The 26,871-nt window shown below is 42.8% G+C and overlaps 1 protein-coding gene and 1 long non-coding RNA gene across 3 annotated transcripts in view; one reads left to right on the forward strand and one right to left on the reverse strand.

Annotated features, from left to right (window-relative positions):
- Positions 1-26,871, reverse strand: part of LOC130356097 (uncharacterized) — a 128,956-nt gene that overhangs the window by 23,611 nt on the left and 78,474 nt on the right. The window lies entirely within an intron of this gene.
- On the forward strand, positions 3,490-9,694 carry LOC130356095 (uncharacterized). Of its 2 annotated transcripts, none has more exons than XR_008888776.1 (2): positions 3,490-9,398; positions 9,580-9,694. XR_008888776.1 is itself a non-coding variant. In XM_056557136.1 (2 exons), exon 2 carries the CDS (start codon positions 4,219-4,221, stop codon positions 9,145-9,147), a length of 4,929 nt encoding a protein of 1,642 aa, XP_056413111.1. In that variant the 5' UTR covers positions 3,490-3,699; positions 3,881-4,218; the 3' UTR covers positions 9,148-9,654. The 2 variants fall into 2 exon arrangements, 1 of the variants encoding a protein (XP_056413111.1); XM_056557136.1 differs by having other exon boundaries at positions 3,490-3,699; positions 3,881-9,654.

Here is a 26,871-nt window from a genome sequence, read left to right on the forward strand (position 1 = left end):
ATAGCAGCAAAGTGAAGGAGAAAATTCAAAATCTTAATTTTTTACACTGGCATGTTCTTGTAGACCCAGTTTTTGAATTTTTACAAGGGGTAAAAGGAAAAAAATTCTCTCAAAATTTGTAACCCAATTTCTATTGAGTAAGAAAATACCTCATATGTGTATGTCAAGTGTTCGGGGGGTGCACTAGAGGGCTCAAAAGCGAAGGAGCAACAATGGGATTTAGGAGAGTGAGTTTTTCTGAAATGGTTTTTGTGGGGCATGTCCCATTTAGGAAGCCCCTATGGTGCCAGGACCGCAAAAAAACCCACATCGCACACTATTATGGAAACAACACCCCTCAAGGAACGTAACAAGGGGTACGGTGAGCCTTAACACCCCACAGGTGTTTGACAACTTTTTGTTAAAGTCGGATGTGTAAATGGAAAAAAAAAATATTTTTCCACTAAAATGCTGTTTTTTCCCCAAATTTTACTTTTTTACAAAGGGTAATAGGAGAAAATGCCCCCCAAAATTTGTAACCCCATTAATTCTGAGTATGGAAATACCCCATGTTTGGACGTCAAGTGCACTGCGAGCGAACTACAATGCTCAGAAGAGAAGGAGCGCTATTGAGCTTTTAGAGAGATAATTTGTTTGGAATGGAAGTCGGGGGCCATGTGCATTTACAAAGCCCCCCGTGGTGCCAGAACAGTGGACCCCCCCCCACATGTGACCCCATTTTTGGAAACTACACCCCTCACGGAATGTAATAAGGGGTACAGTGAGCATTTACACCCCACTGGCGTTTGACAGATCTTTGGAACAGTGGGCTGTGCAAACAAAAAAATTTAATTTTTCATTTTCACGTACCACTGTTCCAAAAATCTGTCAGACCCCTGTGGGGCGTAAATGCTCACTGTACCCCTTATTACATTCCGTGAGGGGTGTAGTTTCCAAAATGGGGTCACATGTGGGTATTTATTTTTTTGCATTTGTCAGAACCGCTGTAAAATCAGCCACCCCTGTGCAAATCACCAATTTCGGCCTCAAATGTACATGGTGCGCTCTCATTCCTGAGCCTTGTTGTGCGTCCGCAGAGCATTTTACGCCCACATATGGGGTATTTCCGTACTCATGAGAAATTGCGTTACAAATTTTTTGGTCTTTTTTTCCTTTTACCTCTTGTGAAAATAAAAAGTAAAGGGCAACACCAGCATGTTAGTGTAAAAAAAAAAATTTTTTACACTAACAGGCTGGTGTAGACCCCAACTTTTCCTTTTCATAAGGGGTAAAAGGAGAAAAAGCCCCCCAAAATTTGTAGTGCAATTTCTCCCAAGTACGGAAATACCCCATATGTGGCCCTAAACTGTTTCCTTGAAATACGACAGGGCTCTGAAGTGAGAGAGCGCCATGTGTATTTGAGGACTACATTAGGGATTGCATAGGGGTTGACATAGGGGTATTCTACGCCAGTGATTCCCAAACAGGGTGCCTCCAGCTGTTGCTAAACTCCCAGCATGCCTGGACAATCAGTGGCTGTCCGGAAATGCTGGGAGTTGTTGTTTTGCAACAGCTGGAGGCTCCGTTTTGGAAACACTGCTGTACAATACGTTTTTCAATTTTATTGGGGGGGATAGTGTAAGGGGGTGTATATGTAGTGTTTTACTCTTTATTATGTGTTAGTGTAGTGTAGTGTTTTTAGGGTACAGTCACACTGGCGGGTTACGGTGAGTTTCCCGCTAGGAATTTGCGCTGCGGCGAAAAATTTGCCGCAGCTCATACTTGAAGCAGGAAACTTGCTGTAAACCCGCCCGTGTGAATGTACCCTGTACGTTCACATGGGGGGAGGGGGCAAACCTCCAGCTGTTTCAAAACTACAACTCCCAGCATGCATGGTCTGTCAGTTCATGCTGGGGGTTGTAGTTTTGCAACAGCTGGAGGCACACTGGTTGGAAAACCTTCAGTTAGGTTCTGTTACCTAACTCATTATTTTCCAACCAGTGAGCATCCAGCTGTTGCAAAACTACAACTCCCAGCATGCACGGTCTGTCAGTACATGCTGGGAGTTGTAGTTTTGCAACAGCTGGAGGCACACTGGTTGGAAAACCTTCAGTTAGGTTCTGTTACCTAACTCAGTATTTTCCAACCAGTCAGCCTCCAGCTGTTGCAAAACTACAACTCCCAGCATGCACGGTCTGTCAGTACATGCTAGGAGTTGTAGTTTTGAAACAGCTGGAGGCACACTGGTTGGAAAATACTGAGTTGGGTTCTGTTACCTAACTCAGTATTTTCCAACCAGTGTGCCTCCAGCTGTTGCAAAACTACAATTCCCAGCATGTCTGATCACAGAAGGGCATGCTGGGAGATGTAGTTATGCAACAGCTGGAGGTACGCAACTACAACTCCCAACATGCCGAGACAGCTGTTTTCTGTGTGGGCATGCTGGAATTTGTAGTTTTGCAACATCTGGAGTGCTACAATTTAGAGACCACTGAACAGTGATCTCCAAACTGTGGACCTCCAGATCTTGCAAAACTACAACTTCCAGCATGCCCAGACAGCAAACAGCTGTGTGGGCATGCTGGGAGTTGTAGTTTTGCAACATCTGGAGGGCTACAGTCTAGAGACCACTATAGTGGTCTCAGACTGTAGCCCTCTAGATGTAGCTAGGCAACTACTCACCGGCTTCCGTCGCATCTGGGAGCCGTCCTCTTCTGCCGCACACCGCCGCAGATCTCCATCGCCGCACGCCGATCCCCGTCGCTCCATGCCTCCGGAGGGGTAAGTGGACTCCGGCGCCGCTCCTCTTCGTTTTCCCCGTTCTGCCCCGCCTATTGTGGGTGGGCAGGACGGGGAAAACGAAAGTAAACCCCTCCACCCCAGATCTGCTATTGGTGGTCGCGTCTAGACCACCAATAGCAGAGATAGGAGGGGTGGCAACTCTGCCACCTCACTCCTATCGCTTTAGGGGGATCATGGGTGTCTTAGACACCCGCGATCCCCCTTCTATTCCGGGTCACTGGGTCACCATAGACCCGTAATGACCCGGAATCGGCGCAAATCGCAAGTGTGAATTCACTTGCGATTTGCGCCGATCGCCGACATGGGGGGGGGTCTAATGACCCCCCCTGGGCATTTGCACGGGGTGCCTGCTGATAGATATCAGCAGTCACCCCGGCCCGGTCCCCGCCCGGCGCGCGGCGGGGGCCGAAATTCCCACGGGCGTATGGATACGCCCTTCGTCCTTAAGTACCAGGACGCAAGGGCGTATGCATACGCCCTTCATCCCCAACAGGTTAAAACCTGTACTTCCATGATCTATGGATGATATGATCCCTATTGCCCTTCACTTGTAGCACATATAAGCTTAATTTGACTAAAGACTTTGTACAAAGCTGCAAACCAGTATCCATCAATAATACAACATACAAGATCTATGTAGCTTTGCTGCTCCTTAAAAACTGTGAAAGCACGTATGCTAATGTGTGTGGTTTACTGATTGTGCTGCCTTCGCAATGTATTTTACATGCTTGGCACTCAGCAGGGTCTGTTCCTTTAAGACCCTCCATTTTCTTGAAGCCTAGAGGCGGGCCTTCTCTCTAAAGCATAGGACTAGCTCCGGCATGTCTCATTCATTCCAGCTCCAGCCACCACAGTGACCAGATCCACAGGACTTCTTAAAGCTAATACAGCCTGCAAATCTGATAAATACCAAAGCCTGTGAGTAAGGAATTGTTAGTTATCTTGTGTAGAGAGATGCTCGGCATTTGTAGATAGATAATGTGTTTTCAGTGTGTAGTAAGTGAGCACATGTTAGACCATATCTATGTATTAGCAATGCATAATGTAAGGCACTTGAATAGCCATGCTTATATCTGTCTTTCATATGTTTGTTTTACAGTTTTACCGCACTTTCATTATATCTCAGTAAAGATTACATCAGTTAAGCAAACCAGCGTGTCTTTCCTTGAGATTCGGTATAAACTTGATGTGAAGCTGTGTCCACGAGACAGCGGAGACATTATAGTAAAAAGGCTTTTAAAACATTATCAGAAGCAGTTAATCAGCTTTGAATCGTCCGCAGCAGTAAAAAAGACTCATAAATCCTGTGCCCTGCAGTCTGTGTCGGAGTAAGGGCGCGAAGCACTAGAAAGTGAAACTAATTCTCTCACGTGCTATATCACCGCTGTGCTGTGTCCAGTCATCATCATCATTATCTACGCTGCCAGCTAAATCAAGATGCAGAACCCAGAGAACAGCACTCTGACAGTTAACCCTCAATGCTCCTATAAAGAGGAAGACACCTTGCCAAGAAGTAGATCTAGGTGCACAACATTGTCTAGAGCGTCCAGTCAAACAAATCTAACTTCGGTTAGCGCCGATGCATCAAGATTTAAACGCCATAGTTCTAGACACTCAAGCACCACCAACCTGTCATCCGCTAGCGCCATAGCAACTAAGGCAAGAGCGAAAGCAGAGGCAGCTTGTGCAATGGCGTCCTATGCAAAGCAGGAAGCTGAATTGATGAAAGAACAAGCTGAAGTGCAAGCATCTTTACACTTACTGCAACAGCAGAAAAACGCTGCAGCAGCCTTAGCCGAGGCAGAAGTTCTCACAAGGGCTGCCGAAGCTCAGTTCGCTGACATAGAAACCCAGATGTCACCCCTCAGCGCAAGCCAACGTACCCGTGAGTACATACAGTCACAAGCAACCATGTACACTGACCAGCAGTTCAATTATGCACCAAGACCATCAATAAGCAACTTTGATACTATGCAACACTGCAAGACTGAATTAGAACCTCAGGGTAGGAAGTCAAGTGGTTGCATGCTCAGAGACCAATCTGCCAACCTGACAAGAGTGCAAACGGATGCTGATGTACTCCCTCCTCAAGCAAATACAAGTCTGGATTATAGCAGAAAGACTTACAACAGAGGAGAACAAAGCAGACTTAGTCAAGTACCTCATCAGCCTTACCAGTCGCAGCCATACCCTGAGTTTACACCCAGGAAGTATTCACCAGATGCAGCAAGAGCTACAGAGGTAGCAAGATTCCTGATGCGCCGTGAGATAGTGAGCGCTGGTCTCATGAAATTCGATGACCGTCCAGAAAACTACTGGGCCTGGAAGTCATCTTTCCTAAGCGGTACCCAAGACTTAGATCTGACAGACAGAGAAAAGCTTGATCTGCTCGTCAAATGGCTAGGAACAGAGTCCACTGAGCAAGCCCAAAGAATCAGATCAGTACATGTTCATGACGCAGCAGCAGGACTTGCAATGGTGTGGAGGAGACTAGAACACTGCTATGGGTCACCTGAAGTGATTGAAGATGCTCTTCTGAAGAGGATAGAAAACTATCCAAGAATGACAAACAAAGACAATCAAAAGCTGAGAGGGTTTGGGGACCTACTCTTAGAAATAGAAGCCGCTAAGTCTAGTGGATATCTGCCAGGTCTCTCATACTTAGATACAGCACGTGGAGTTGATCCCATAATCGAGAAACTTCCTTTCAACTTGCAAGAAAGGTGGGTCACTCAAGCATCAAGATACAAGAAAGATCATCGAGTCGCATTTCCACCATTTGCCTTCCTTGCTGAATTCATCGTAGACCAAGCTGAAACACGCAATGATCCAAGCTTTGCTTTCCTGAACAAGAGAACTGCAAGCTCCCCAAAGGTAGAGCAAAAACATCCAACGCCTTACAAAGAACGCAGAGCAACAGTTTCTGTACGGAAGACAGAAGTCTCGCCTGAGTCTGCAGTCAATCAGGAAGACAACACAAGTAAGAAAGTTGAGGAGCCAGACAAAATATGTCTCATCCACAACAAGCCTCATCCACTAAGAAAATGTCGCAGTTTCAGAAGTAAGACGTTAGAAGAGCGCAAAGCTTACCTTAAAGACAATCACATTTGTTTCAGATGTTGCGCTTCAATTCAGCATCTTGCAAAAGACTGTACAAAAACAATAAAATGCACAGAGTGCAACAGTGACAAACACCTGTCAGCACTGCACCCAGGACCATCACCATGGAAACAAGAAGTTCCAGCAACTCAAGAAGATCATGGTGGGGAGCAAGGCGAGAGTACAACGCCAGCAGTAACCTCAAAGTGTACTGAGATCTGTACAGAGCAGGGCCGCCCCAGATCATGTTCCAAGATATGCTTAGTCAAGGTGTATCCTGCAGGCTTCAGAGAAAAAGCAATCAAGATGTACACAGTCTTGGATGAACAGAGTAACAGATCTCTGGCAAAAACAGAGTTCTTTGACCTCTTCGGTGACAAAGGAAGTCCAACTCCATACACCCTGAAGACTTGTTCTGGAGTTGTAGAGACAACAGGGAGAAGAGCAAACAACTACATCATTGAGTCATTAGATGGAAAGACAAAGGTGACTCTTCCTACCCTCATAGAATGTGATGAGATACCAGACGACAGGTCAGAGATCCCCACACCTGAAGTTGCTCGTCATCACCCCCATCTGGTGCGAATAGCAGACCAGATACCAGCACTAGATCCAGATGCTGCAATCATCCTTCTACTTGGGAGAGATATCCTCGGACTGCACAAAGTCAGAGAACAGTACAATGGGCCACACAATGCACCATTTGCACAACGCCTTGATCTCGGATGGGTCATCGTTGGAGAAGTATGTCTAGACGGACTCCACAAACCAGAAAAGGTAAATGTCTACAGAACACATCTGTTACAGAATGGTCGTACATCTTGTCTTTGCCCATGTACCAACAGTCTACACATTAAAGAGAGACTTGTAAACCCAACACATCATCGGAGTATCCAGAGGTGCATGGAAGACTTAGCCTCAACTGGAGATACAGATGAACTGGGCTGTAAGGTGTTTGAAAGAACACGAGATGACGACAAGCTAGCACCCTCGGTGGAAGATACTCTCTTCCTTGAGATTATGGACAGAGAAGTCTTCAGAGACAAATCAGGCAGCTGGGTAGCCCCTCTACCCTTCCGGTCACCACGCCATCGCCTTCCTGACAACAAGGTACAAGCAGAGAAACGCTTCACCTCGTTGCAGCACATGCTACAAAGAAAGCCAAATATGAAGAAACACTTCCAAGCCTTCATGCAGAAGATCTTTGATAACGATCAAGCTGAAAAGGCACCACCACTACAAGAGAACCAAGAACACTGGTACTTACCAATATTTGGGGTGTACCATCCTCAGAAACCAGGCCAGATACGCGTAGTATTTGACTCTAGTGCGAAACACCAAGGCATCTCACTAAATGATGTCCTTCTCAGCGGACCTGACCTGAACAACACACTCCTTGGAGTACTCATCAGGTTCAGAAAAGAACTCGTAGCAGTGACAGCAGACGTACAACAGATGTTCTACTGTTTCCTTGTTCGTGAAGATCACAGAGACTACTTAAGGTTCCTGTGGTATGCAGACAATGACTTTAACAAAGAAATCACAGAGTACAGGATGAAGGTACATGTGTTTGGAAACAGTCCTTCTCCAGCTGTAGCTATCTACAACCTGAGACGAGCAGCACAGCAAGGTGAAAGACATGGTCAAGAAGCCACACAGTTCGTCATGAAGAACTTCTACGTAGATGATGGACTTGCTTCTTTCTCCAGCAACGAAGAAGCTATCAACGTCCTGAAAAGTACAAGAGAAATGTTGGCAGAATCCAACATAAGACTGAACAAGGTAGCTTCCAACAGCAACAGAGTCATGGAAGCATTTCCAATGGAAGACCGTGCTAAAGACCTCAAAGACTTGGATCTAGGAACAGAATCACCACCCTTGCAAAGAAGTCTTGGGATTAGTTGGGACCTGAAGACTGACAGTTTCACCTTCAGGGTCTCCAGAGAAGAGAAGCCATTCACAAAAAGAGGTGTCCTATCTACAGTCAACAGTCTTTACGACCCCCTGGGGTTCGTAGCACCCATCATCATGCAAGGTAAAGCTCTTTTGAGACAGATCACTACTGAGCAAGAACAAAGTGACTGGGACATACCTCTACCTGAAGAGAAGGAAATGCAGTGGAAGTTGTGGAAAGACTCATTGTTAGAGCTTGAACAACTCAACATCCCTAGACCATACGTATCTGTTTCCTTGTCTGCTACAAAGAGAAGAGAAATATGCATATTCTCTGACGCCTCCACTATGGCTATCGCATCTGTCGCCTACCTTAGGGTAATAGACACTGAGGGACAAAGCCATGTCGGGTTCCTCATGGGAAAATCTAAGCTGGCTCCCAGACCGTCTCACACTGTCCCACGTCTAGAACTTTGTGCTGCTGTCTTAGCTGTAGAGATGGCAGACATGATTACAACAGAACTGGACATCGAGATCCATACAATTAACTTTTATACAGACAGCAAGATTGTGTTAGGATATATTCACAATGCTTCAAGAAGATTTTATACATACGTGGCCAACAGAGTGACACGTATCAGAAAGTCTACAAGTCCAGAACAGTGGCATCACATCAGCACAGACAAGAACCCAGCTGATCATGGGACGAGACTAGTGCCAGCCGCTGCGCTCAAGCAAACTAACTGGTTCGTAGGTCCATCCTTTCTTCGTAAACCAGAAACCAAAGAAACTACTCAGGTAGAGACCTTTCAGCTCATAGAACCAGATCAAGACAAAGAGGTAAGACCTCAAGTGACAGTTTGTAGGACTATAGTTACAAGAGACAGTCTGGGCGCTCATAGATTTGAAAGGTTTTCCAGCTGGAAGTCGCTGACCCGTGCAATCGGAAAACTTAAGGTCACGATCATCAGATGCATCCAGCAGGAAGTCTTTAAAGAAGAAATCCAAGGCCTTCTGAAAACGGAAGAGATTTCTCAACACAATTCGCTCAAGGACTTGTACACCAAGCAAAGGAAACAAGTTCAAAGTCTTGCGGACATTTTCTGGAAGAGGTGGAGACAGGAATACCTGGTGATATTCCAGCCACGCAAGAAATGGCAAGATGACAAGCCCAATTTACAAGTTGGAGACTTTGTCCTACTGAAAGACTCTCAGGCCCACAGGAACGAGTGGCCTATTGGACTCATTGTGGGGACTGATCCTAGTAGTGATGCTAGAGTTAGAAAGGTTGAAGTTAGGATTGTTAGACAGGGCATTCCCAAAGTGTATGCAAGGCCAATTTCTGAAGTAGTTTTACTTCTGTCCAAGGGTTAGTGGCATAACAAAAAGTATGCCAGGTGGGGAGTGTGCTGCCTTCGCAATGTATTTTACATGCTTGGCACTCAGCAGGGTCTGTTCCTTTAAGACCCTCCATTTTCTTGAAGCCTAGAGGCGGGCCTTCTCTCTAAAGCATAGGACTAGCTCCGGCATGTCTCATTCATTCCAGCTCCAGCCACCACAGTGACCAGATCCACAGGACTTCTTAAAGCTAATACAGCCTGCAAATCTGATAAATACCAAAGCCTGTGAGTAAGGAATTGTTAGTTATCTTGTGTAGAGAGATGCTCGGCATTTGTAGATAGATAATGTGTTTTCAGTGTGTAGTAAGTGAGCACATGTTAGACCATATCTATGTATTAGCAATGCATAATGTAAGGCACTTGAATAGCCATGCTTATATCTGTCTTTCATATGTTTGTTTTACAGTTTTACCGCACTTTCATTATATCTCAGTAAAGATTACATCAGTTAAGCAAACCAGCGTGTCTTTCCTTGAGATTCGGTATAAACTTGATGTGAAGCTGTGTCCACGAGACAGCGGAGACATTATACTGATAAACCTTCATTATGGACAGTATAATTTCTTCTCATACGTTCCATTGCAAAGAAAAAAAATACAACAACAACCCTAAAGCAGATAAAGATCATACAGACAACTTCTAAGAAAATATTAATGCAGTATTTCATCCTTTAGAATCCCCTCATGGAATAGGCAGCCAGGACTTTATTATTCCATTACTAAATTATTAATCAGAATAATACCAATTTTACTAATCAAATAAATTAGTTTTTCAATTTATCCATAATGCAATAAGCTTAATCTTGTTTCAATGATGTAGACATAAATGTCTGATTTGTTTAATGTAAAGCTCCTAATCTAGTCTGATTGGTTTCTTCATTTTCTTTGTTGCAAGAAAACAGATCTTATTTTATGCAGGCTTAACAAACATACACTGTTTACAATTCTGCAAATAATATTTCTATAAACATTGTATTCTGAAGGTTTAACTCCTTAAGGACCATGCCAATTTTCATTTTTTATTTTTTCATCCTCTACTTTTAACCCCCTAAGGACCACAGTTTTTCCGTTTTTGCATTTTCGTTTTTTACTCATCACTTTCTAAAAATCCTAATGCTTCCAATTTTGCACAGACAGACAAATATGAAGGCTTATTTTTTGTGCCACCAATTTTACTTTGTAATGACATCAATAATTTCACCACAAAATTTAGAAAATAAATATTCGTGGGGCAAAATTGGAAAAAAAAAACACAATTTAGTAAATTTTGGGGGGCTTCCGATTCTATGCAGTGCACTCTTCAGTAAAAATGACACCGAATATTTATTCTGTAGGTCCATAAGGTTACAATGTAATGATACCCAATTTATGTAGGTTTTTCTTCATTTCACTACTTAAAAAAATTATGACTACATGCACCAAAATTAGTCTGTTTAAAATTGTTCTTTTTTGACCCCTATAACTTTTTAATTTTTCCGTATACTGGGTGGTATGAGGGCTTATTTTTTGCTCCATGACCTAAAGTTTTCATCTGTACAATTATTGTTTTGATGGGACTTTTGGATCATTTTTTATAAATTTTTTTAAGGTATACAAAGTGACCAAAAATACACAATTTTGTACTTTAATATTTTTTTTAAGTATACACCATTGATCGTGCGGTTTAAGTAACATTATATTTTTATAGTTCCGACATTTACACACGCAGAAAAACCACATATGTTTATTTTTATTATGATTTTTTATATTATATTTGGGAAAAGGGGGGGTGTTTTAAACTTTTAATAGAGGTTAGTGTGTTTTTTTAAACTTTTATTTAACTTTTTTTTACACTTTATAAGTTCCCTTAGGGGACTTTAAGGAGGAATTATTAGATTCCTCATACAGATCAATGTAGTTCCATCGTACCACATTGATCTGTGTGATCTATGCTCCATTGTTAAAGCCTGATCCTGCCGGGCTTCATCAATGTGAGAGCCAGGACCAGCAATGAAACAGAGGTAAGCCCTCCGGCTACCTCCACAGTGGACCTCCACATTGCTCCGGGGGGGGGGGGGGGGGCGATCCACCCCACTGGACCACCATGTCAGCTTTGATCTAAAGGGTTAATAGCCGGCCACAGCGATCGCCTCATGTCTGCTATTAATGCCGGCCCTCTTAATGCCGGCCCTCAGCTACAAGAACCAGCTGAGGGCCGATATGGTGCGGGCTCGAGCCCGTGCCATATCCAGTTGACGGCACCAGTTAAAATCCACAACTCTTTTATTTTTTCACCTACAGACCCAAATGAGGGCTTTTTTTTTGTGCTAACAATTGTACTTTGTAATGACATCTTTCATTTTACCATAAAATGTAGGGCGCAACCGAAAAAATATTAATTGCGGGTAGAAATTTATAAGAAGACAACAATTTTGCAACTTGAACGGCATTCAATGATATTGTTTTTCTATTAATGCATTATTTTAGAAAATGTTAACTTTAACATAATTGGTATGCATAAAATTGTCATTTTCTAACCCCTATAACTTTTTTATTTTTCCGTATACAGGGATGTATGAGGGCTATTTTTTTGCTCTGTGATCTGTAATTTCTATTGGCATCATTTTCGTTTTGGTGGATATTTTTGATTATTTTTAATACATTTTTTCCATTATATGATGTGATTACAAAAATATGTATTTTTGGTGTTTAGTATTTTTTTGCATTTAGGCCGTTAAAAGAGCATTATCATAAACATTATATTTTAATAGTTTAAACATTAAGCATGCAGCGATACATATGCTATTTTTTTTTATTTTATCTAAGTACAACTAGGATAAAAGAAAAAAAAATTGCACAAAATAAATGTGCATCCGAAGGTGTCCATAGACTGTGAAGGGTGTTGATTGATTTTTTATAGTTGAAACTGCACACCTGCTATACAGTATAGGTTTAAAGGGATGTAGAATAGTAACCAATCTGTTGTATGTGAAAGTGACCACACAGCCATCAGGAAGTGAAGGGATACAGGGTATACAGGGTACAGGGTACTATCCCTTTTTTCCATAGTGTGACAGAGAATATGCAATCAGAGACATATCTGTGTATTTATCCCCTTAAGGACGCAGGGTTTTTCCATTTTTACACTTTCGCTTTTTCCTCCTCACTTTTAAAAATCATAACCCTTTCAATTTTGCACCTAAAAATCCATATGATGGGTTATTTTTTGCACCAGCAATTCTACTTTGTAATGACATCAGTCATTTTACACAAAAATCAACGTGAAAAAAAGAAAAAATCATTGTGCGACAAAATTGAAGAAAAAACACCATTTTGTAAGTTTGGGGGGCTTCCATTTCTACTCAGTACGTTTTTCGGTAAAAATGAAACTTTCTCTTTATTCTGTAGGTCCATACAAAATGATTAAATTAAAATGATACCCTACTTATATAGTTTTGATTTTATCTTACTTCTGTAAAAAATCATAACTACATGCGCAAAAATTAATTCCTTTTAAAATTGTCATCTTCTGACCCCTATAACTTTTTATTTTTTTCGTGTACAGGGCGGTATAAGGGCTAATTTTTTGCGCCATGATCTGAAGTTTTTAGTGGTACCATTTTTATATTGATCGGACTTTTTGATCTAAAAAGTGACCAAAAATACACTATTTTGGACTTTGGAATTTTTTTTGCGCCTTCGCCATTGACCTTGCAGTTTAATTAACAATATATTTTTGTAGTTCGGACATTATACCACATATGTTTATTTTTATTGTGTAACATATTTTTTATATGGAATTTGGAAAAAGGGGGTGATTTTAACTTTTAATGAGGAAGGGGTTAATGCGTGTGTGTTTTCAATTTATTTTTAACTTTTTTTTTTACACTTTTAGTCCCCTTAGGGGACTTTTATGAGGAATCATTAGATTCCTCCTACAGTTCAATGTGGTTTCATACAACCACATTGATCTGTGTGCTCTGCACTCGATTGATAAAGCCTGGTCCCTTACCTCTCCTGCCGCTGCAGCAGGAGAGGTAAGCCCTCTAGCTACCTTCACAGTGGATCGCCCCCCCCCCCGCCACGTTTCACCCCACTGGACCACAACGGAGCTTCTAAATGTCCCTTTAGATGCCGCTGTCAACTTTGACAGCGGCGATCTAAAGGGTTAATAGCCGTCTGCGGCAATTGCCACATGTATCAGCTGGGGGCCGCGCGGAATGCCGTGGGCTCGATTCGGGAGCCTGAGTCATATTACGGTTGCCGTCTCAGAACGAGCCGGCTCGTCCGACATCAGCAACCGTTTAATATTGCTATACACACAGATACAGTATTGCTCCATTAGTAAACACCTCCAAAAGTACAACAGACAGGTCTTAGCACGCTGCAGACGAACATATCCGTTTAAAATGGAGTAAATGGAACAAGCAGCCTCAGAGGCGAGTGCTGCACTGGAAAATCTACTACATATTGGTCCTGAAACTTTACTGGCTGGTAGAGAAGACGCAACAGAATTTTTTGCACAATGTAATTTGAAGGAGGAACTGCAAGTACTAGGTACTAAGTCCCTGGAATACAAAGTGATAACACTTTATGAAAAGGAAGTAAAACAGTTTTGGACAGTTAATTCTCTACAATCCTATTGTGAAAGTAAACGTGTCCCACATGGACTGCGAGTCTATAAGGAGTTGTCACAATTCCAAGATGACATTGAATTTACGGATGAATGGGCATCATTATATTAAGAACACAGTTTAAAACTTACTAAACTGATGTTAAAAAGGACTGAAAAAGAATATGCCCTAATAACCGCACAACTGCTTAAAGCAAAAATGGAGCTAAAAACCTGTGTGAATAATGAGCAATATGAATTGTTTGAAAAGAAAGTGGAAAAAAAGATACTGCCAATCCAAGCAGACATTAAGAAGCGTAAAAAGAATAAATATTTAAGGGACAAACAAGATTATGATGGTGGCCATGTATTCGACTGGAATCTAAAAAGACCAGACTACAAAGACGACCACGGAGACCAGCTCAGGATTTTTGGACTACAGACTCAGGGTCCGACTCGAGTGGCACTGGGAATATTACCCTTCCTAAGGATCCCCCTAACCAAGTGGTTTTGGGGGACCAACAAGTCCACCCACCCGCAAGAGGAGGATACGGCGGGGCAGGTGCAAAAGATTCCCAAGAAGAGGTTGAATGAAGAGAAAGCAAGTCACCTGGCAACAGTAGGTGTCTCTGCCTCTCCAGATCCTACAGGTCAGTCCAACATCATTAATCTCACACAACATACTATTTCTGAAGATTGTCAGTCTTTGTTAAGGAAAGGGTTAAATTATTGCATTAATACTGAATTTCATTTTACAGATTTCATTATTGATTTACATAAGTCTATCAGAAAAATGTATTTGCATCAGTCGTTTCTTAGCGGTCATACATTAGGTAAAGAGCCAGACCAGCTAGAAGGTGAAGCTCATTGGGCTTCATGGTTAATCCTTCCCACAAAAACCATACTGGTACTGGACACCCAAGGTTCACAAAAAAGCCTGTACACCGCCAGGTCGGCCGATCGTTGCGGGTAGGGGCTCAGTTACTGAGCCCCTGTCCCAATACCTCGACTGGGTCCTGCGCTCATTATTGTTTACGATAACTGCGTATTTGAAAGATACACAACATTTATTACAAATTTTGGAGAACTTTGGGTGGCAGGGACATTTTATCTTGGCTAGTATCGACGTGGAGAGCCTCTACACTCGAATCCCTCAGGATGCAGGTGTGGAGGCTGTCCGGCATCAACTAGACCAAATGGAGAAACATAGCTCTATTTTCACTAACTACATTTGTGAGATGTTACAGTTTATATTATCCCATAACGCTTTCCAGTTTAATAACCGCTGGTTTAACCAGCGATCTGGGACAGCAATGGGGACACTTTTGCAAATATTTTTGTGTGGGTCCTCGAGGAAGATAAGGTTTTTTCATCTAATAACCCTTTCCTGAAGTACCTAGCACTTTATGTCAGATATGTTGACGACGTGTTGGCGGTGTGGTCGGGCGATACCGACCAGTTCCACCAATTCGTCGCCTACATGAATGACAATAGTCACAATATGCACTTTACTAGTGTGGTGGGCGACAGCAGCATAGAATTTTTAGACACCAAACTTGTAGTCAGAAATAATCACTTAGAGGTCGAGGGATTTAGAAAAGTAACAGCTGCTAACTCCCTATTAAGATATGACAGTTTTCACTCCCAACATGTTAAAAAATCACTCCCTTTCGGACAATTTATTCGACTAAAACGGATAAATACCACCATAGAAACATTTGAGATACAAGCTAAACAGTTGTGGGTCAGATTAGAAGAGAGGGGTTACCCTGAATCAATCCTTAGTGAAGCTTTATACCAAGTTAGAAAAATACCACGCAATCAGTTGTTACAAAAAAAGAAAGTAAATAATAAAAAAACAGATACAGAGGACCAAATAAAAAATTTCACGTTTTCATTTATGTATAGTCCCATGGAAAATAGGATTAGGTCAGCCATCTATAAAAATTGGCATATTCTGCTGCAGGATGAAATCCTAGGTAAAACACAATTGAATAAACCATTAATTTATTTTTGCAGAACAAAGAACATTAGAGACCACATCGTAAGATAATACATCAAGCAATTGGATAGAAAAATCTAAACCACAAGGATGTTTTAAATGTGGTCAGTGTAATTTGTGTTCACATATGATACAAACTAAAAATATACAATTAGGGCTGCAGAATATAAATATATATGATTTCATCATATGCAAATCCACTTATATCGTTTATGCACTGGTCTGTACATGCGGTCTGTACTATATTGGTAAGACCATAAGACCAGTGTATAAAAGAATAAGGGAACACATCCGCTCATTCACCACAGGCAAGGGCTGTCCCAAAGTTATAGAACATATGAAAACCAAACATAATGGGCGTGGTCTGGCCGCGGAGCGAGATGGCCGTCTGAGATCTGAGCTCCTGCAGCAAGCAACTTCATAAGCGACAAATACCCGCTCACACAGAGTTATTGAGCTCGCTTTGTACATTTCCAGCCATCGGAGCACCCGCAGCCGAACATGTACACCCGGAGGAGAGGGAAAGCGGGTCGTCAGCCCCGCAAGCTGACAGACTTCTGCACACGGCCTCAACTCCGGGCCTCACAAGATGGCGTGGAGGCGTCCTCCCCGCACGACAGGAGAAGCGGGGACTTCGGCAGCAGGTCAGACATTCAAAACTCCCTGTCTAATGCTAGACGCAGCCTCTCCTTACCTCCTGAAGCAGATATAATGGCGGAAAGCCGGCAATGTGCTGAACCAGCGTGGCGCCTCATCACCATACTCAGCCACATACAGCCCGCTCAGGCAAAGACCACGCATAGAGGCCAGCACAGAGCCAGATGATGCTAACCCACTAGTGGAAGCCTTCCAAGTTGCGGGGGAGGAATTCTTCAGCAAGGTGCCTGCATCAGAGGTACCTGTAACAGAAGTATGTTTGAAACGCATGTTGCTATTGTTGAACACGTCCATTACTAACAACTTGCTCCATACCTTGCAACCAATCCGCTCTGCTATCATAGAAGTGGAACAAAGGGTGGACCATACGGAAACGAAAATGGCTTCACTGGTTAAATCTCACAACGACCTCATAGATTCTCATTATGATCTGGAGTCTGACGTCACAGCGCTAAGTGCAAAGGTCGCTGACATTGAAGACAGGTCGAGGAGGAATAATGTCAAATTCCGGGGCATCCCAGAGACTGTTCCTCCAAAAGAACTTAATGCCTACCTTACTTCTCTTATGCAAAGCTATCTACCTGAGGCAAACCTGACTGAGCTGCTTCTGGACAGAGCGCATCGTGTTCCTAAACCGAGGCACCTGGCCGACGATATACCAAGGGATGTACTTGCCAGGGTGCATTTCTTCCACATTAAAGAGGCCCTTATGGTGGATTCCCCACCCGCCTGCTGGTACACCGAAACGAAAAAATGTACGTGATTTGCTCATTAGAGGAAGGTATTAAACAGCTTACTGCATGGGGAATCCCTGTGAAGATTCCAGAATCACAGACAACGTCCCCTCCAGACAGAGTGGATCCTGATTGGCAATTGGCTGGAAAAAAGAAACAGGGAATGTGTTAACTGCTGTGGGGCTTGGCCCTGGACTTTGCAGTCTTGTTCCGCTCACAGAGGACTACCTGTTCTCCCCCTCCACACCTGATGAAGAGGAATATTCATCACCCGTTCCTGGACACATCCAGTTTTTCTGGCTCGGGCCAGCCGTTTCTCTATTGTTTGTGTGTTTGCGTTTCCCCCTTCCCCCTTCTTCTCCCCTTTCTTTACAGGTGCTCCAGCAGAACATGGATCGCTGAATTGTCACGATTTTTCACCACATCCTATCCTAGTCGACGAAGATCTCATCTTAAGCATCACGAAGACTCATTATGACTATAAAGGTCGTATCAATTAATATTAATGGACTGAACACTCCGCTAAAGCGGTCCTATTTGTGGGCGGAAGCCAAACAGTTGGCTGGGGACATATTGTGTGTACAAGAGACGCATTTAGTATGTGAAGATGCATTTAGGATTAGGCATAAAAACTTTCCTTATGTATTTCATTCACATTATCACACAAAGTCGAGGGGTGTGCTCATTGCAGTCAGGGATACCCTAGCGTTTCAACTACTGTCTGAGATTTCTGACCCACTGGGAAGATTTGTGATTATAGTATGCAACATCAATAATGTTAACTATACAATAGCGTCTGTATACGCACCTAATAGAGGCCAATTAGGTTTCCTAAAAAAGGTCTTTCGTAAGCTTCGCATTCATGCTCAGGGTCATCTACTATTAATAGGGGATTTCAATGCAGTCCCTGACGCAGACATAGATGTATCCTCTCTTAGCAAGAGACGAGCAATATCACTACAATCCTTATTACATGTTGAAGAAGTATATGATGTATGGCGCCTACTACATGCTGGTGAAAGGGACTTCTCTTTTTACTCAGTCCCTTCAAATAGTTACTCTCGTATTGACCTGTCTTTAGTGGGTAGATCTCTTTTAGACTCGGTTACGTCTGCCACGATTGAACCATTTAAATGGTCAGATCACACACCTATCACATTGACAATTTCTGAGAAAATATCGACTACACCTACTTACTTGTGGCGGTGTAATGAATATCTAATCAGACATGATAAATACAGGGAAACTATAGCTTCAGAACTTGACCAATACTTCACTTTAAATGCACATACAGGTCTGGCTCATAGCACGGTGTGGAACGCGCACAAAGCAGTCATTAGGGGGTCCCTGATAAAATTAGGACACATTGTTAAGAAAGAAAGGTCCCGGCACTTGGACAGTTTATTGGCTGACCAGAGACTATTGGAAGAGGCGAATAAGCAACACCCAAGTGCGACACAGGCGGCAAAACTGAAAGGTGTTAGGGAGAAAATTCGCACTTTGTTTCTAGATCATCACGCTCGACAAATGAATAAACTGAAGGCCCAATATTACCATTTTGACAACAAAACAGGTAGAGTGTTAGCGAATAGGCTCAAACACAAACACGCAAAAACTAGAATTCCTTTCTTATGGGATCCATCGAACACCTACAAACTCCAATCCCCTAAAGATATTGCAGACAGCTTTATGGGTTACTACACAACCCTCTATAACCTTTCCCAGGATCAAGGCATCCCTCAGCCAACAATAGCAGAAATTGCCTCATTTCTACAGGATCTTCCCCTTCCCTCGTTGAATTATACCCAACTAACTACATTTAACGCTCCCTTTACCCACACGGAGGTCACTAAAACTATTAAAGGTTTACCTATAGGCAAGTCTCCCGGTCCTGATGGGCTGACGGCATGCTACTACAAGTCCTTTTCACATATCATAACGCCCCATGTCACAAATTTCTTTAATGAAGCTATGCATAAAGGCTCCTTACCGAAGGAGAACCAAGAAGCCCTAATAGTTACCCTCCCTAAGCCGGGCAAACCTCCTGATAGGCCTTGCAACTTTAGGCCTATTTCGCTCTTAAATGTGGATGCAAAAATATACGCCACATTGATAGCAAATAGATTAGCTCCCTTGATACCTACCCTGGATTTGGTTGATCAGGTGGGCTTTGTTAGAGGACGGCAGGCATATGAGAACACAAGACGTATCCTTAATTTAGTACACTACCTGGACTCGAAACGCATGGCGTCGGTCCTTCTAGCTTTAGATGCTGAAAAGGCATTTGACCGTCTGAACTGGTCTTTTGCATTTGCGGTCTTGGAAGCCATGGGTATTAAGGGCCCTATTGTAACAGCGATTAAAGCACTATATTCTGCCCCAAACGCGAGAGTGTTTTCAAATGGTACGCTTTCTAACAGCTTCTCATTGGGCAATGGCACCCGCCAGAGATGTCCACTTTCACCTCTAATGTTTATACTATGTATAGAACCTCTGGCTATAGCGCTCAAACTTAATTCTGCAATAAGAGGGGTACGACTTGGCCCTGATGTACATCTCATATCTATGTATGCGGATGAAATAATCCTATCATTGGAAGACCCAGAGTGTTCCCTGGCGGGGGCCGTTGACACTATCATGAAGTATAGTGCAGTATCCTACTATAAACTAAATACGTCTAAGACACAAGCTTTGCCAATACATCTAGACAGCCACACCCTACTGAAGTTAAAGAATACATATCCTCTTGACTGGAAGTCTGACAGCATCACTTACTTAGGCATTCAGGTTACACCATCAGTCCCGCAGCTATAAAGTTCCAATTATATCCCGTTTCTGCATACCTTTAAAGAGGATCTTGACAGATTGGGCAGGGTGGAGGTGTCATGGTTAGGCAGGATTGCCGCCTTTAAAATGTCAGTGCTTCCCAAGTTACTATATCTATACCGAACCCTGCCTATCCTTCTTCCGACCTCCTTTTTCACACGCATATCTAAAATGCTCTTAGATTACATATGGAAGGGGGGGCGTAGAAGAATATCCAAAATACTTCTGAGTAAACACAAGGATAGAGGAGGGGTGGGCTTACCTGATCCGTACGCATACTACTTAGCTACTCTGACAACACAATTGAAGCATTATTGGGGTGAGGGGGCGCGACTGCCGTGGCTACAGGCTGAGAAATATTTATGTGATAATGGAGATTTAAAGTCCCTTTTATTCTATCGAATATGGTCCCTTAGTATTCCACAGGGCATTTCCCCATTAACGGCAGCAGGTTTGTCCTGCTGGCACATCATACATAACAGCACGGGTAAGAAACACCTCCACAGCCCCTCTACGACTCCTCTTTTAATATTGTCTGCAGTTATCCCACTCCTAGACATACAAGATTGGATATTAGCTGGTCTCACACAGGTATCTCATTTGTTTGACAAAAACATACTACGCACATTTACCTCCCTCTCTGCACACTATAATATCTCTACTAGGGATTTCTACAAATTCCTACAAATTAGACATTGCTTGGGATCATACACGCACCATGCATGGAACTATAATGAACATCTTTTTAAACTGATGACCACACCATTCAAGGGTTTACGCCCCATATATGACCTTTTGGAAAGTCCTAGGCCCCTGTCCACACATGCACCCTATAAATCTTGGGAGAAGGACCTATCTCGGACCATTACTGATGGGGAATGGTTGGGCGCTTGTAAATGGGCGAGAAGGGCGTTACCCTCAGTGACACACCTAGAGGCATTTTTTAAATCCAGACTACGATGGTACCTAACGCCTGACAGACTACAGGTCATTTACCCAGGAACATCCCCGGAGTGCTGGAGAGGGTGTGGTGCCAAGGGCACTTTGTTACATATCTTGTGGGCTTGCCCGAAGATTGAGGAATATTGGAGGGAGGTTGGGGTAATGTTGAGGGAGATTATTGAATGTGACATATCCATAACGCCTGCGATGGCCTTGTTGTTATTAGACATCCAAAAAATAACACCCGATTGCCGCTGTCTGGTGATTAAAATATTGATCTTAGCCAAGCTGGTAATCACTCGACATTGGAAATCTGCCACATCACCCCCTATTGCAGAATTGGTCGCTTTATTACATTTTTCATATAAATGTGAGAGGGCAGTCTACTTGAACACAGGCACCATCACCAACGTGGCAATAATGTGGGAAGCTTGGACAAAATCTCGATTTGCTCACCTTTCTTCATGAATAGGATGGAGTATAAATTGCATGTTCTGTATTAAAAGGAGATAGGAAATGCTATGTTATTTAGATTCCTTGGATGAGATGTTCTGAAAATTGTTTAGGCATTGTACAAAAACCGGTGAATGACACATACTCAACTGTAGCACCTATTCTGCTTCTTCTCCCTTCTCTCCCCTCTCATACGTCTTTTTTCCCTCCTACCTTCCCTTTCCTTCATCCTCCCTTTCTCTCTCTACCACCTCCTTTTCCTTCTCCTCCCCATCTCTCCTCTCATTCCAACCCCCTAGTTATATCCCATTGTCTTGTTCGGTATACTTCATTTGCCTTCATTGTTGGCCAGTTTGCAGCAACGGTCAAAGTGGTGATTTGGATTGCGGTGTGTGCTGCTTGTTAGGTAAAATGACTGATAACTAGTGTTGCTCGCGAATATTCGCAATTCGAATATTATTCGCGAATATCGCATATTCGCGAATTCGCGAATTTCGCGAATATAGCGCTATATATTCGTAATTACGAATATTCGTTTTTTTTTTTTGTTTTTTTTCTTCACAGTACACATCACAGTGATCACCCCTCTCTGCTTCCAGCTTGTGTGGTGTAAAGAAGGCTGCAATACTACTGTGTGAGACTGGCGTGCGAAAATTCGCATATGCTAATTTTCGCATATGCGAATTTACGCACGCGTTAACTTTGTATATGCCAATATTCATTTATGTTAATTTTCGCATACGCGAATATTCGCATATGCGAAAATAAAACGAGAATATAACGAATATGCGAATATTCGCGAATATATGACGAATATTCGTCCATATATTCGCGAATATTCGCGAATTCGAATATGGCCTATGCCGCTCAACACTACTGATAACTGTCATGCTATGTCTTGTACGACTGCTCTCAGACACCGCAATGCAACCATTACATACCCATTACTCCTTAAGCGATTCTATTGCAGATTGCTTGTTTATTTCTTGTACCTTGAAAGTTTGTTTGTAAAACATTGAAAATACTTTTCAATAAAAACTATTGAAACAGAAAACCAAACATAATTACAGAATCGAGGACTTAAAATTCCTAGGATTAAAAACAGTTGCACCTTTAAAATATGGAGGAGATAGACATAAATTACTTTTACAAAAAAAGACTGAAATGATTATACTCACAGATGCCATAGGACCGCTAGGTTTAAACTTACGAGAGGACCTTAATGTGTTCCCATAATGTAGGTACAATTTGTTAGCATACGGTATATGTTCACATCTAGTGTTATTGTAATTGATGTCCGTGCTATATGGTCTCCTCGCATTGTACATAAGATTTAGCTTTTAACCCTTGTAATGTGTACTTTTTTACTAATTGTATTGTATACTTCATTACCTGCTTTTTGTATTTAATGAGGGAGGGGTTAGTTGAAGTCAGAGGTCACGTGTAAGCGCTCTGTGCAGTGCGAAACCGGTCGACTTACCTGGCATTCTTGTTGCGTGTACCAGCATTCCTGAAAAAAACGTCTTGCTGTGCCGTGAGTGCCGTCTGCGACTTCTTCATTTATTTAAAAGTACAACAGAGCTGTTCCAAAAGTAAAAGGGCTTTGGACAATCCCTACTTGTTGGAGTAGCTCTATGAAAACAAGCAAGCCTGGCCAAAGGTGCTCCTCTGCCAGAAAACCCTAGTCTCTCTCAAAAGTGAGTCTTTTGAGCCCCATTAAATAAACATCTGCATGTGGGAAATGGCACTAATGTAGTCACTAGTTTTCCACATTTCGGCCATTAAAGGGAATACAGCAGCCAGTATGTGGCAGTATATGTTGCCCTCACTTTTTGACAAAATGTTGACATATAACCCTAATCTTGTCAACTATTCAAAGAGTTATGAATCTATTGAACACATCATAAATGCTAATGTTGAAAATAGCTGTATGTTGCAAGGCACACTAAAAAAACATTGACTCCTTATATAACATGATAGTCATTAAAAATATATATAAATAAATGAATGGATGGGAACATAGGTAGATAGATAGAAAGAAAGAATATATTACAAAATTCATATCCTACTATACTGTATGTAATTCTTCGTAGCGGCAGACTGTGTTAGTGGGTTGTTATTATATCAACCATTTACTGTTCTATTTAAGTGAGTTGTACTAACAACACCTATATGTTCTGTCTGAAATTTATACCTTCCCAGTGGATAATGAAAGGGTCCTACTAAATAAATAAAAAAATAATACATTTTGAGTTACCAATTCCTGGTTCGTATAGTCCGACTTTAAGTTCAGTTGATCTTTAATTCTGTATATCACTAAAATAGCATTCTTCATATATATTGACTTGAACACGAACCTTCTTTATTGAATCCTGGAACATGGCATAGAGCAGCAATCAAGTAGACTAATACCTTAGAGCTAAACTCAATATCACATAAATACTCATCCAATATTGTATTTCTATGACCTTGACGCATTATGAGCCACAGGGACCATCTAGACGTGCTTTAATTATAAACAGGATTGTATAGCGATAGATAGATAGATAGATGATAGATAGAAAGATAGATAGGAGATAAAACATAGATAGATAGATTGATAGATAGATATGAGATAGAACGTTAGATATGATATAGATAGATAGAGGTTGTGCAGACAAAGAGTTAGCAACACAGTTAGTAGACTGCTATTACATGTTCCTAACAGATTGGTGTTATTTTTAATTGTATTTTAAATTTTTCTTTAGATTTACTACTTTACTGCATATTTTACATAAATGATATATTCAGTTTTAATGTCACATTGTCAGCCTATAGTTATTAAATCATGAGACGTGTCGCACAACCATCCTTACTAGAGATGAGCAAATTTTTTAAATATTCGATTCGGCCGATTTGATGAATTTTCCCCCAAAATTTGATTCGGTCCGAATTTATATGCAGCGAATCTGTATTGAAAACGTCTATTTCTGGACTAAAGAGAGCCTCAATTGGGGTGTAGAACACTTTGCCTTGCTGTAACACGCATAGGGTGTGTGCTGGGTTGGTGAAATAATACTGTTATTCAGTATGACATGCAGATTAGATGTGTTGCTATTAGAATCACTGTTGCAGAGCAACACAATGACAGAGCCTGGAGGTGGTATCAGTATGAGGAGACCATATAGTGGCTGAATGACACAGCGTGGATGTGGCGGCAGCATGAGAAGACCATATATTGGCTGAATGACACAGCTTGGAGTTGGCGGCAGCATGAGGAGACCATATAGTGGCTGAATGACACAGCCTTGCGTTGGCGGCAGCATGAGGAGACCATATAGTAGCTGAATGACACAGCCTGGAGTTGGCGGCAGAATGAGGAGACCATATAGTGGCTGAGTGACACAGCGTGGAGGTGGTGGAAGTATGAGTAAACCATATGGTGGCAGAATGAGACTGCCTGAATGACACAGCCTGGTGTTGGTGGCAGCATGAGGAGACTATATAGTGGCTGAATGACACAGCCTGTAGTTGGTGGCAGCAAGAGCAGACCATATAGTGGCTGAATGACACAGCCTGGAGTTGGGGGCAGCATGAGGAGACCATATAGTGGCTTAATGACACAGCCTGGAGGTGGCAGAAGTATGAGTAAACTATATGGTGGCAGAATGAGACTGCCTGGAGGTGGCAGCAGCATGAGGAGAACATCTGGTGGCAGAATGAGACAGCCTGGAAGTGGCATTAGCACGAGGAGAACATATGGTGGCATTATAAGACAGCCTGAAGCTGGCAGCAGGATGAGGAGAACATATGGTGGCAGAATGAGACAGCTTGGAGGTGGCAGAAACTTCAGGAGTCCTGAAAGTGACGCCGCGACATAGTGGAGCGGTGGGTGGCAATACCAGTGCCCAGTGATAAAGGTGGGTGGAAAAAGAAGAACTTGGCATGAGATGTGTGGCATCAGGCGGGTGGCAGGATCAGAATAATAGCTGAGGCAAGAAGGCAGAAGAAAATGGTGTCTTTTGTAAAAGTGTTAGTGTGCACAAGTAAGTATTGAGGATATGCATTACGTAAACCTTGACTTTTAATAATATTCTTAAGATAAAATATATGTAATGTGATGACTCTCTCTTGCAAATAGGTGTGGTTGCAGTATAGAGGCAAGGAAACAGTACTATTCAAATCAAAGTTCAGTTTTTTATTCACACTTGGCACACAGCAGTCTTTAAAGGGTAGCTCCCACCATCATGTTTTTTTTTTCTGTCCCTGCCTATTGCCCTTCTATCCCTAACACCCTCCCTGCTTTTATTTATTTATTTATACTATTTTAAAAATGGCATTTAGTTTTCCTGGTAGTGTGCTCACTACCAGGCAGACTCCCCCAGCAGGCACCACGTCACTGATGCCTGCTGGGGGCCAACTTCTGCCCTTAGTTCTCCTAACAGGGTGTCTCCAGCTGTTTCATCACTACAACTCCCAGCATGCCCTGACATCTACTGGCTGTCAGGGCATGCTGGGAGATGTAGTGGGGAAACAACTGGAGGCACACCGTGACGGGGCCTGGGGGGGGGTTGCGGGCTGAGCGGCGGGGAGCGGGATGTGCGGCCAGCACATCCCGCTCCCCGCCGCTCAGCCCGCAACCCCCCCCCAGGCCCCGTCGTGCCGCTCAACTCCCTCCCCACCCTTAGATCACCTACTCAGTGTCCCTCCAGCTGTCTCCCCACCACAACTCCCAGCTTGCCTTAACATCTATTGGCTGTCAGGGCATGCTGGGAGTTGTAGTGGGGAAACAACTGGAGGCACACTGTGATGGCCCATCCCGCTACCGCCGCGCAGCCCGCAACCCCCCTGGCCCGCTGCGCCGCACAACCCACTACCTCCTCTCCCCCCGCAAAAACATTTAGTAATAGACACAACATAGATAATCTTACCTGTCGCCGGGGCCTGCCAAGGAGCCTGCGCGCGTCCTCTTCATTCAAAGCGCTCACTCCCGCCTGTCTGATTGACAGGCGGGAGCGAGCACCGCAGTGAATGAATTCCGACTCGTTGCCAGGCTTCAACGAGTCGAAATTCATTAGGGACGTCACTGCCCAATGCATTCGGCCACTAGGAGGGCGACCCCTAGTGGCCGAATTTAAAAGTGATTTTAAACTTTTAAAATCACTTTTTTTAACTAAAATATATTAGAGATATGTTGTAGTACTTAAGTACTACAACATATCAATTTTTGGATTTCATGACAGTGCCCATTTAAATGCAGAACAAAAGGAAAACGTAAAAAAAAAGTCCACCTGTTATTTCCTTAGGTGTTTGGTCTCACCTGAGTCCATGCCATGCGGCATCAAGCAAGTCTTTTCCAGGCTTCCAGGCAGGCTGTTCACCAGTTTCCAACCTTAGAGCAAACGCGGGGATGAACTCCACATACAGCTCTCTCTGGCAGTGTGAGCTACAACTAGCAAATCCCCCTAAGCTGGTGAAATCGGTTGCCTTTAAGGCTAACAAAAGGTGGCTTGGA

The sequence above is a fragment of the Hyla sarda genome, chromosome 2 (genome assembly GCF_029499605.1).
Source record: "Hyla sarda isolate aHylSar1 chromosome 2, aHylSar1.hap1, whole genome shotgun sequence".
NCBI lineage: Eukaryota > Metazoa > Chordata > Amphibia > Anura > Hylidae > Hyla > Hyla sarda.